At 31.8% G+C, this 13,166-nt stretch overlaps 1 protein-coding gene across 1 annotated transcript in view; it reads left to right on the top strand.

Moving 5' to 3' along the window:
• The window catches only part of piezo2b (piezo-type mechanosensitive ion channel component 2b), a 94,864-nt gene that overhangs the window by 25,727 nt on the left and 55,971 nt on the right, over positions 1 to 13,166 (top strand). The window contains 7 exon segments of the mRNA XM_016497079.1: positions 2,257 to 2,518; positions 3,407 to 3,620; positions 7,070 to 7,238; positions 8,508 to 8,630; positions 10,988 to 11,023; positions 11,889 to 11,993; positions 12,714 to 12,881. Of these exon segments, the coding sequence (XP_016352565.1) occupies positions 2,257 to 2,518; positions 3,407 to 3,620; positions 7,070 to 7,238; positions 8,508 to 8,630; positions 10,988 to 11,023; positions 11,889 to 11,993; positions 12,714 to 12,881 (1,077 nt within the window).

Below are 13,166 nucleotides of genomic sequence, written 5' to 3'. Positions count from 1 at the left end.
AATAATAATAATAATTATTATTATTTAATTTATTATTATTAATTCAATAAAAGTTAACAAATAAATCTTAATTCTTAATACAACAACAACAGCAATAATAATAATAATAATTATTATTATTTGACATAGTCACCACTGACAAACTAATACTAAATATATTGTAGAAACTTAATTTCCTGTAAAGCTGCTCTGCAACGATTTGTATCGTGAAAAGCGCTATACAAATAAACTTGAATTGAATTGAAATTGAATTGAATTATGTCTGTTCCCTAGAAACCAAGCCCAACGCTACTAGTTGAGCTACCAGAACTTAGAATTAATTCTTGTAGTATTAAATTCATTAATTGTATTTTATTTTGATGTGGTCAGAAATTTTTGAATAATAACTTTTGATTGACTTTTGTCCCAGACGATTGTTTCTTACTGTGCTATAGTTACATATCTCTCATATCAGCCCATGCTTTCATTCTTCTCTCATGATAAAATAATTTCAACTCAAATCTATATTTAATATTTGATAAGTAGCAATGCAATAAACGGTATAATGTACAGTCAGCCATTTATTATCACAAAATAAATCTGTATGTGTGCAATAATGACTATGCATTGTGTTTGGATGAATGAAAGTTTGCATGCATTGCCAGCGCAGCAGAAGTGTTGTTAAAGATCTTTACTGTGTGAAATGTCATAATCACATTTTTTTTTAACTCCACCCAAGTAACAGCTTTCCAACTTTTTGTTTTCCCAGAGAGAAAGCCCTTACAAAACTCATGTATTTCATGAGAACAGGTTTAAAACTTAAGACTTGTAAAACAGCTCATAAGTATATTCTAGCTCAAGCTTTCCTCGTGTACCAACTTGATATCATCAGCTTTTTAATATCTAAAGAATGGCTTAATGGCTTGATGAGAGCAGTTGTTTTATTTTAAAACTTTGTTAATTTCATGTAATAATTTAATTTGATTTTTAAATGATCAGTAGTCTTTGGTTTACATTACACTCCCAGAAGATCTTCTAAATGTTTGTTTTGTCAACTCTAGAGGACACTGTATAGATTAGGCATAAACTAATCACAGAACTGTTTTTTTTTTCATGTTATATACCATGTTATATGCATCTGTATACCAGAAGACATTAATAAAGTTAAAGTTAATAAGAGACTTACTGGAGGTGTAAAGAATTGCCTGTAGAGAAATGCTGTAGCTAAACGTTTGCTGGTGTTTATGTGCTACTGTGAACAGGAAGTAGTTTCCTGTGCTGAAGGCCATACATATGGAGCCATTAAAGCTAGATGATCTTATTGTTTGAGTGTGAGATCAGAGTTAATCTGAACCAGATGAAACAACTCTTAAACAGACAAATGTCCTTCAAATGCACTTGTGTACTGCTGACTGTGTAGTATATACTGTTTACTGCCTAATATTTGATCTAATATATCAGACAGTGAATAGTATGCAATGAAAAACATTGTCATGCATTTTTTGTTCTATTTTTGTACTGTCAATTGTATTTTTCATCTATTTTATTTCAAGTTAAAAAGTACTTGGTTTCATTTATTTATTTACTTAAAAAACGTTATTAAAATTACTTATTATTATTATTATTATTATTATTGTCTGTTCCTTTGAAACCAAACCCAGTCTCAAACCCAACTTAATAATAATAAATTCAGTTACAATAATTACAATTTATTTTAAATAATAAATTATTAAAAGTTAGTCAATTAATGAACTAAATAAAAAAATTATTCATTTATTAACCTAATGATAATATTAATAGTAAAGACTGTTATTATTATTATTATTATTATTAGGACTTATAATACTATTTTTTCCAACACACACACACACACAAAAAAAAATTCATTACCTGAAATAAAATAAAATATAAAAAACTGAAATGCTTTATTTAGTTAGTTAGTAGTTAGTTAGTTATAAATATAAATTATTATAGACTAATAAAAATGACAAGAACAACTAAATTACTAAAACTTTAAAAATTTAAATGTAAACAGAAAATATAAAAACATGAAACTGTTTCTTTTTTATGTTTATTTTTAGTATTACCATTTCAGTTCATTAACATTTATTAACATTTAAAAAAAGAATGCATTTTTTGGTCCTATTTTTGTACTGTCAACTTTTTTCATCCACCATCATGTACTCTGCACATGCTGTCAATAGTTTGAGGTCATATGAGTTTGCATTCATACAGTGAATGTGCATGATTCTTATGTTCTGTGATCAAACACAGGAGGAGAATGACGAGAAAGTGGAAGATGATGATGATGATGACGAGATGCTCTATGACGAGGACTTTGATGCAGAAGACGAGGCAGAGGAAGAGGATGGGGAGGGAGGAGGTCTGGAGGAGGAAGAGGAGGAGGAGGTGCAGGAGAGCACAAAGATGAAGATTCTGCGCAGAGTAGCAGGAGTCGCAAACAAACTCAAAGAGATCATCGGTAACCTCATCACAACCGCTGGACAAGTGGTGGTTACCATTCTACTGGGATTAACAGGTGTGCATGTGTGATAGATGTTTTCATATACACTACCATTCAAATGTTTGGGGTCGGTACGATTTCTAATATTTTATTTTATTTTATTTTTAAATGACCGATAGACTTTAGTTTATGTCACAAGCATAACCGTCATAAACCATAATTTGCATCTTCAACCATGAACCATCTCTTCTGATCCAAACATCTTTTTTAACGTGATCAATGATTTTGCTGTCACTTTTGATCAGACGAATGAATAAAAGTATTAATATCTTTCAAATAATAATAATTAGGGTTGCAGAGGGGTGGAAAATTTCTGGTAAATTTCTGGAAACTTTCAAAAAAATCCCTGGAATATTCCCAAAAATCCTGGAAAGTTTCCAATTTCTGGAATATTTCCGAAATTTACTGAAAATTTTCCACCCTTTTGCAACCCTAATAATACTAATAAAAAATGTAAACTTTAGAACAGTAGTGTAAAAGCAAATTAGATCATTTTGCATTTCATTTATTTTATATATGTCATGCACATTTACAGACATTTCTGTGAAGAAATGTCCAGCTTATATTTAATCCCAAAAATCAAAAGCAAATATTAAAAAAAATACATGAAAAATAGCGATTTTTTTTTTTGGTAACATTAAGAATTTTTTGTATTATTATTATCTTTTAATTAAGCATACCCTGTCCCTAAATATTCATTGGTTATACTCTGAAAACTATAAATATTATCCTGTTTTTTAAATTAAATAATTTATAATTAAATATAAAAAATAATGTCACAATCCAAATGAATATTAATGTAAAATATTAATTAAAAAATTCTAAATATTAAAAAATTGCATTATCAATGAAAAAGTCTGTCAGTAGAATACAAGTCTAATCTGTCTATGTTCTGGTCTCCAGGTGTCACGCTGCCCTCTCTGAGCTCAGCCGTCTACTTCTTTGTGTTTTTGGGGCTGTGCACGTGGTGGTCGCTCTGCAAGACCTTCGACAAGCTGCTCTTCAGCTGTCTGTGTGTCCTCATGGCCATCTTCAGTGCTGGTCATCTTATCATACTTTATTCCAACCAGTTCCAGTTCCTGCAGGAGGCCATCAGCCTCAACGACAGCTACACCAGGTCAGATCATTTTTTAGCAACTGTTTCTTCATGTCATTCCAGACAGACTGGATGATGATCAGATCAGATCTCTGTGTGGAGCACAAAAATCTCACTGGATTATTACAATTAATGGCAAAATGAATGTTTGGAAATGTAAACTGATATTTCCTACAGACACACTACAGCAAAAGATAAAAATTACCACCTTAAAACTGCCATAAATTTTTATTTATTTTTTTGCTGGTGAAAATACTAGTGGCCTAAGACATTTGCACAGTAATGTACCATTTTTTCCCCATTAAATTGACTATTTGAACATATTTTTTCACTCCTTCACATTTTGTATGTTACATTTTGTATATGCAGATAACTTGCTCCATATTAATTATTTATAAATCGGTGGACTTTGAATTCATGTTTATACGACAGTGCCAGTAATGCTCATATAATATGTCATATGTTTAATGTCATCATATGCATATTAATCTGCATCTGCCGTGTGCTTTAAATAATGAATGAGAATGAGAATACCCATCATGCCCTGCAGCGAAACACGGCCTTATTTCCTGTGTCTGGACTCTGATAGACACAATGTTCAGGCGACATACAGATAAAAGGTCACGTGTCCCATCTGTTAGGTGTGTTCTGACAAAGGCCGGTCCACGAAAGAGCTGCAGAAGAACCACACACAGAGTCACACGCAGATCAAATGAATATAGCATCATTAATGCATTTCAGCCAAATGTCTTGTATGTATATGCCAAAGGAATGACTCATTCAGCTTTTGAGTTTTGTGAACTTTCTCACGAAATCCAAACAATAAATGGCGCTCTTTAATGTTGTGCGAGATCACTGTATCTTCAAGCAGCATGCGAACCGATGATCTCTTCCTCTTTACTACTAGTTATAGCATGAATAAACATGAATGAACATCCGTATATTGACAGATACAGTGCATTTTACTTAAATGTGTTATTAAATTTGAACCTGTGTTTCAGTAAATAAAACATGAATAAAATACTCAGTTACTTTTACCTCAAGAAAGTTGTCCAATGTTCAGTTTGTTAGTGAGCTAGAAAAAAAAAAACACTAGTGAGGAGCTTATTTTATATTTTTTATGAAAAATACCTTGTGTGCAACAGCCTTTTTATTGAGTGTGATTATTATATATAATAAATAGCAGTTAAATATAAGTATCAAATTAATATAAGTGGTTATTTTACTCATAGTTGTAATTGTAATATTAAATTGATGTACCTAATGAAGTGGTTCCCTTAAAGTATTAGTCAATTTTTTTCCCCCATTTTTTTCCATTGAGATGTTTTTTCCTTGAGAAAAAATTATATGAACCTGAAATATTTACAAACTAATACATTTCAAATCATGTTGTGTGATATTGTGTACCATGAAATTTTGATCTTTTCTGCGATGGTTCTGAGATCGTAAAATACTCATACCGTTACAACTCTACCATTAAGGTAATGCCATGTTATTTTGTTAATAATTGTAGCTCAGATATTGCTAAACATACCATGCCATTGCCTAATAAGCATAGCAATTCATAGCACAAACAAATATTGGGTAAAATAGTAACTTTTTATTAAAATGTAGATTAAGTATGTTAAAAATTGAGTTAAAAGTGAAAATCTCTTGCTTTTTCAAATTTGAATTAACAATGGAAAAGCCTAAAATGTATATATACATTTTCACTAAACCCGTCACAATGCATTAGATGCTATCCTGGCTAATTTGGCCATGCTGTATAATTATGCAGCCTTTTAGAGTATTTTTTTTTTTTGCATTGGGCTCAAGCCTGTGATGCCTTGAATGGCTACAACAAACAGACCGGTGCTGTGTATTTCAGCACTAGTTGTCCTTCACCTCATATTTCCAGCTGTATTCTCAGATCTGCTCAGGCTTAGGCTGTGTATGATCTGCAGGTGCTGATGGACTGATTCGACACCTGTTCCTGCTCCGTCTCTCATGCCCTTGATGCTCTTCATGGGCATCGATTCCACCGACTGCATTTGCTTCGGCTGTGAGAGGCCATTAGGTCTATGTTTAGTAGAGCAGCTTTTTTTGAACTTTATTGTGGCCTGTTCTTTTGTCTGTAAATGTTATGCTGTTTTATCTTCAGGTCCTTTGAAAAGTCATAAGAGATTATTGGAGTTTATTTTAGAAGAAAAGACTATTTCGGTTTTTCCATATTTCATGTTTAATTTTGTTTCTTTGTATAATTTACTTGTAATTTCTGAGTGAAAAGTTTTCTACACTCTTTTTTTTTTTGTATACACACTCAAGATGGTTTTATTAATATGAGAGGAATAATTCACCCAAAAATCATTATTTACTTATTATATTACATCATTATTAATCATTATTTACTGACTTTTTATAGCAGAGAGAAGGTCTGATGTGTTTCTAATGTATTTCTCTTGGTGATTTTAAATCAATTCAATTCAATGTTTAAAGCCGCTTTTAAGGTTTGCATTTCATTGTGTTTGCGGTTGTGATCTCAAGGTTAATTAAGTCGACTGAAACTCAAGTTAGAAGTGCATTGTGGTCAGATAAACTCATTAAACGCAAACACCCTGTTAACACTTACGTACACTGCAAAAAGTGCTGTTCTTCCTCAGTATGTTTGTCTTGTTTTCCAGTACAGTTATCTACATTCTTAAATTTGAGAAGCAGATATTAAAAGATATTAAGGCTTTTTTTATAGGTTTATCAAAATTAATGGACTTGTCTGAAATAAGAAAAAATATCTGACAATGGGGTAAGAAAAATAATCTTGTTTTCCCTTTAAATTAAGTTGATTTTTCTGACCCCACTGGCAGATATTTTGTCTTTTTTTAAGCTAAAACTCACTTAATTTGGTTCTTAAGTCTTTTTCTTTCCCACATAAATGTATCATTCATTCGTTCATTCATACATTCTTGATTTAATGTGTCTTATCCTGATATAAAAATATTTAAATATTTGTACAGGAAAACCAGACAAAAATACTGATACATTTTTTTTTTTTTTTACAGTGTATCAATTTCTTTACTTCCTTCTCTTGAATTCATAAATAGAAATAGACCATAAACCCACTCTTTTGTGCTGGTCTTTATCAGTTTTTCTTTGTGAAAGCAGTTTTGAACAGTAGAGATATCAGTTTACCAGTTTTTCTTCATGAAAGCAGTTTTGGCGTGAACAGTAGGAACAGCCGTTGTTGTGTAGTTAATGGTGATCTGGTTGGAAAAGTCTGTGGCCTAATTGTAGTTGATGAAAGACACGTCGCCTTGATCTGCATGACTGTTGAGTAGCAGTGTTGACAGCCAGTGCTTTCCGCATCACTTCCTGTTTTTCCCTCAACATGGGCTGTGGTCATGTGATCATTTCTGTCCCAGTCACAGCCAGAGTAAGAAGCAGGATAAAAATTATATCATTAAAGCAAAATGACCCGGTTTACTTTTTCTCCACAGTTTGTTTGGCATCTCCTCCATCGTTCGAACCGACTGTTCCTCAACCTGGAAGCTTGCTGTCAACAGTGGTCTGAACTGGCACCATTTTGTCAATCCCATCATGCTCTTGGTCCTGTACTACACACTGGCCACCTTGATCCGTCTGTGGCTGCAAGATCCCATGATCATGGTGAGCCTAATGTCACGAAGTGAAGAAAATACTAATATTTTAAAGTGTATTTATTATTTGAATGTACACATTTTTAATGATATTTTTTAGTTAAACATATCCAAATATCCTTTAAATATTATACTTTAAATTATTTTTGTCATTGGCATAAAGGTTTTTTATGTTTTTAAGCATAAAAATTCTAGTGACGAAAAAATGGTTTAAACATAAATTTATTTTGAAAATAAATAAAATATGTTATTGTGTTTTACACAAAATCTTTTTTTTATCTTTGATGTCAAAGCTTTAATGCATTCTTCATGCACTTTAATACAAAGAAATTGATTTGAATATATTAAGAGATTTTACAAAAGGCAATCAAAATATTGAGGACAGAGAGACAAACCTGTATATTGATTTATTGATCAATTAACAATTAGTTTCAAGAAAACATTTTTAGTTAAAATTTTGGTTAAAATAAAGAAATATGCTATATTTCTTAATAAACAAATAAATGTTAATATTCCCTAATAAATATTAGTCAACTGTGTGTATAATATGCTTTGTTTATATGAAGAAGGGTTATTATTATTAACTAAAATCATTTTTGTTCATTTAAATAAAATAAATGTTACCTTTATATAAATAAAATAATAAAATGAAAAATGAAAAAAAAAATTATAAAGAAACTAATAAATAATGACAATAACACACAAGAAAAAATCAGAAACTTATACTAAAATTAAAGTGAAAACAAAATATCAAAATAAAATGTAATTCAAAAATATTAACAAAAAAATCATGGCTATATAATAGTATTTCAGTCGTACTAAAATAACACTGATATGAAGATGTGTATGATAGGTACATAAAGTACAATGTTGGTTTGATCTCTGTCACCTTTTTCTCATCTGTCCACATGCTGTTGTGACTTTATAGAGCAGTCAATACACTTGCTCCTTCAAAACCTCACATGCATGAGCTTATTGATTCACATGCCTCTAGGTTTGATCACAGCATGATTTCATGATTTTCTTGTCGCCGTAAATCTAAGTGATGAGAATAACCGGTTGCGTGACTTCACAGAGAGATCGATGATGAATCATAAACGCCGTTACGCTTTCATCCGATGAAATTATTAGTTCAGTGTTGTTGTTTTCATCTCGTGACTCCATTAAGTGTGTTTATCATCTTCTGCGTTTTCTTTCGTAAGCTGCTCCATGATACATGTTTTAATTCCATTCACGCTACTCACTGAATATGTTTCTGTGTTTATTGATCTTTCTCCAGCAGGAGAGTGAGGAAGAGGAGATAAACGAGGGAAATGAGGCCGCGGGAAACAGCTTCATTCACACGTCGATCGGGAAGCGGCTGCTCTGGTGGAAAGCGCATCAGAAAACTGAGGAAAGAAATGTGAGGAAACAAAGAGCATTTTTAAAGCTTAAATTAAGGAAATGTCTCACAAGGTTAACTCTATCTTAATTCAAATATTTAATTTTAGAGGTCGCAATATAAGTCCAAATTCAGCATGGCCATAGCCTAGTGAAACAAAAACATCCAAAATACACTTTTAAGTGTTTATTTTATTGCACTTTATATCTATTTGTGTCTAGATTTGAATTACGATACATATTTTCAAAGGCCATTTTTATTGAAGTTTTATCTCCACTTAAGCAGCACTTACATGCACTAAAATTTACAGTTGTATTCCTATCTATATTTTGAAGTTTTTTACTGAGGAATTTGTTTATATATCATTTGCACTGATTTATATGATGTTTTATTCTAAAACATGCTGAAAATGTTTTTTTTCTGGCTGTTGACAGTATTTTTGGATTTATTGAGTGATAAAAATACATATTTTTCTAGAAAATAAATCTGAACATTGCATAAAGCCAGATTCAAAATTCTTGTTTCATTTTGTTGACGTATTAGAGTTAAATGTTTTTATAGAAGGGATTTTGGATATCTCTTTTTATCATTCCATAAATCAAAACATATGGTCAACAGCCAGAAAAAAACTAATTCACCATGTTTTTAGGAATAAAATGTTATATAAATCAATGTGAATGATATATGAACAAATTCCTCAGTAAAAATCTTCAGAATATCAATAGGAATAAAACTGTTAAGTTTGATGTATGTAGGTGCAGCTGAAATGGAGATAAAAACTCACAGCCTTTAAACATATGCATTTTCAGCATGCTTTTAGAAATAAAATGTTATATAAATCAGTGTGAATGATATATTAACAAACCCCTCAGTAAAAATATTCAGAATATAGAGAGGAATAAAACTGTAAATTTTAGTGCATGTAAGTGTTGCTGAAGTGGAGATAAAACTCATTTTGAGAAAACATGGCCTTTAACCCTTGTGTGTCAATTAAAAAAGTTACACATAGGTTCATAGAGGACAAAAATGTCCATGTCCAAAAACTGTCATAAAAATTTGAAGCTTGGGAGTACAGACTTAAGTTTGGTCTCATTTTAAAGAAGACCCTTGACAAATTATTGGTAAAAAAAAAATTACAACTTTAAGCTTATGAAAATGATTTATGAGTAATTTTTATATAAAATATATATTTTATAAAACATGTTGAACACAAAAATTGCTAGAAAATCAAAGCCATAAAACTAAACAAGTTGTGTTCCAAATTTGAGGTTGATATCTCAACAAATGAGCTTTTAGTAAGATTTTGTTTGGGTGCAGTACCAAACTTTTCCCATTAGATTCCAGCAAAGCTCCGCTGGCATACACAGCGGTGGGATTTGTGATTCGCAGTACAGTATAATTTCTCTCTCTCAAACATTACAGGTGCACACACACAAACACACACACTTTTTTTTAGGACACAGATACAAACGACACTCTGACATCCATACCAACACACCCACACAATTATAGCTGCATAATTTATCCAACTGGCTCTATAATACAGCAAAAGCAGAAAACAGGAAAATTGTGAGTATTTGCTTTATAGGCCAAATCTGAGAAAATGGCACCATCTAGTAAAATAAAAAAAATAAAAATTAATTTTGAAGCCTTGCCAACAGAATGAAAGCTTATTAACAAAGACTGCATCATTTTATAGTTAAATGGCCCTGGGAATACAAATTGCAGTTTTAATGGGTTTCAATGAGGACATTTTTGTCCTTAAGGTCCTGAGAGGAACTATTTTTTGTACCTAGTGTAAAATAGATTTATTAAAGGAGGGTGAAATATTAAAATTCCAATAAAAATACACGCCTGTGCCAAAATTTATGCAGTTGGCATTAACACAGGCAAAATGATTTTAAAAAATGTAAAAAAAAACTGGACAAAAATGTCCATAAGGTCGCACAAGGGTTAAATATATGTATTGAAATTAAAGTCAACAAACGCAAATAGATCAAGTGCAATAATATAAACACTTAAAAGTGTATTGTGGGTGTTTTCATTCCACTAGTCTGTAACAACACGGTATGAAAAGCCAAATATCACAAAATTGATTAGTGCATAATTATTATTTTGTAAATTTTTTTGGCTGTAGCGTCTTGTCTTAAAAACAGCATCAAGAGTGTCCATGTTATCTTAAACTTTAGCGTCAGCATTAAAGGTTTTTCAGCTCGCGTCGGTCTGAGTGCTGGTCTCTATCTGTGAATAGTGCCGCTGTACTTTGCTCTGCTCAGCGCTGATGTTAGAGAACAGCATAATGTTATCGATCTCCTGTGCTCATCAATACATTCACCTTGCCCCGTCTGCTGTCTTTCTTTCTTTCTCTCTCTCTTTAGCTCATTTCCACTCAGGACGGGTACAGCACCTTGGAGGTTTGCTATCACTGTGGTTTTGCCAAGTCTTATGTAACTCTGTGTCTGCAAATTTGAACTGTGGACAAATATAGTGTGATTGATTTGAGCTTTTAGCAGCTTGTGTCTGTGTGTACACTGCTCTTGATGTGGCATGATTCAGTGGCTTTGGGATGAAACGCGATCTCTCTGGGTGAATCTCCCAAACCGTTAAATAAAAAGAAAAAGAAGCCTCCCCACCCCTCCAAATTTTCATGACTAGTTGTTTTGTAAATCTCATTAAATTACATTTTCCTCTTTTTAAATAAATAATATATATTGTTATTAAAATTAAGTATACTGCAATATACTGTGCAATTTATATCTATAATTATATATTATTTAAAATATGTAATAATTAAAATATATATTTTTTCATATTTCCCATTAATCCCATAAATCTCATTAGATTAAAATGATAATTTTTAAATAGCAATTTTAAAAAAATAATAGCATTACATTGATATTAATTGCATATTAATTTATTATTGTAATAAAAATATATTGTATCTTTTATTTATTTATTTTTACGTTCTGTAAGGAGAATTTGTAGCAAAAAGATGTGGTTGATGAAAACGTCACAACTCAAAAAAAATTTTTTTGACATTTTCTTGTTGGTTTTGTGAGATTCACCCATTTTGACAAGCAAAGATTTTTAAACACTTCAACTGTGTCACTACATGTGTGTGTTAACACACTTTTTTACAGTCTATGGTTAAAACTGGCTGCAAAAACAATTATAATCTTGTATGCTGTATATTAATTGCTTTTAGACAGATATTAGTTATTTTCTGTACACATTATATGACCTGTCCCTTGTGTCATTTTTTTTTGTGTTGCTATAAAGGTTGTGGTGGTCAACTCAAATGGGACGTCGTTTGATTATGTCTCCGCTGTGCCCATTGAGAACGGACCGGTCAGTCTGGACATTTACTCAACTCCTCAGTACAAAGTGGATCAGCCTGTCGAATTTGAAGGTGAGATACCATAAATACACATCCATAGATATCTTTGAACTGAAACACCTAATAAAACAATTCAACTTCTAACTGTATATTCTACCCAGGGTTATCATAAAGATGAAACCATAAACTATTTTTGTTACTTCACATAAACGTTAACTAAATTAAAATATTAAAACAGAAGTATAAATTAATAAAAAATGGCAGAAATATAAATGTCAGAAATGCATGACAAAATTACTAAAACTTTAACAAAAATGAAAATGATAACTGAAATTAAAACTAATTCAAACTGTTAATAAAAACTATAATAGTATCTCAATAATACTAAAATAAGAGGTTCTATCAGTGCTTCTATCGAAATGTTTAACAACATTTAGATGAGAAGTAGATAATAAAAGCCAGTTTAAAAACAAAGTGCAATAAACTGTTCTGTTCTTCCGTATCTAGTTTATTTGATACCAAGGCTGGTCAAAAAAAAGTACAAAAAACTGGTCAAAAACTGGGGCAAATCCAGTGACAAGTTCTTCCTCAAAAGCGCTCATTGCACTATAACCTGGTTCTTTCTAAACATGACTAACTGATTAGAATCTCACCGCTGTCTGTGGCTGAGACTAGTTCCTAGTTAACTAATATCTGATCATTCACTGAGATTTTTCTTAAGTGAACAAATGGAAATTACTATTATTTTAATGCTCCACACAGAGAAGACGGATGAAAACACGAATGAGATCTTGGACTCACAGCTGGAGGAGGAAGAGGAGAAGACAGATGCGGAAGAGGAAGAGGAAGAGCAGGGTGGACCACCAGGCGCTCTCGTGAAAGTGTTCAAGTTTGTCATGAAGCAGAGCTACATCTGTGCTCTTATTGCTATGATGGTGAGAAGGTCAAAGCTTAAAGGGATAGTTCACCCAAAAATGAACATTTGCTTTTAATTTACTCACCCTCAGGCCATCCAAGATGTAGGTGTTTTTTTTTCTTCAGTAGAGGAGTAAAAGATGATGTTTAGCAGAAAACGTGGTCCTTGGTGATTCATAAAATGTAAGTCAGCAGCTACCGTTTTTTGAGAAAAAAAAACAAAACATTGAGGTAGGGCTGCACGATTAATCGAATGCGATTGTCGTGCGCATTTCGTTAAAAAAGCCGGTTCTGTAATCAGCAGG

This window comes from Sinocyclocheilus anshuiensis, unplaced genomic scaffold (assembly GCF_001515605.1).
Source record: "Sinocyclocheilus anshuiensis isolate Anshui unplaced genomic scaffold, SAMN03320099.WGS_v1.1 scaffold217, whole genome shotgun sequence".
Classification (NCBI taxonomy): domain Eukaryota; kingdom Metazoa; phylum Chordata; class Actinopteri; order Cypriniformes; family Cyprinidae; genus Sinocyclocheilus; species Sinocyclocheilus anshuiensis.
The sequence above is the reverse complement of the archived record's forward strand: the minus strand, read 5'-3'. Positions and strand labels throughout refer to the sequence as shown.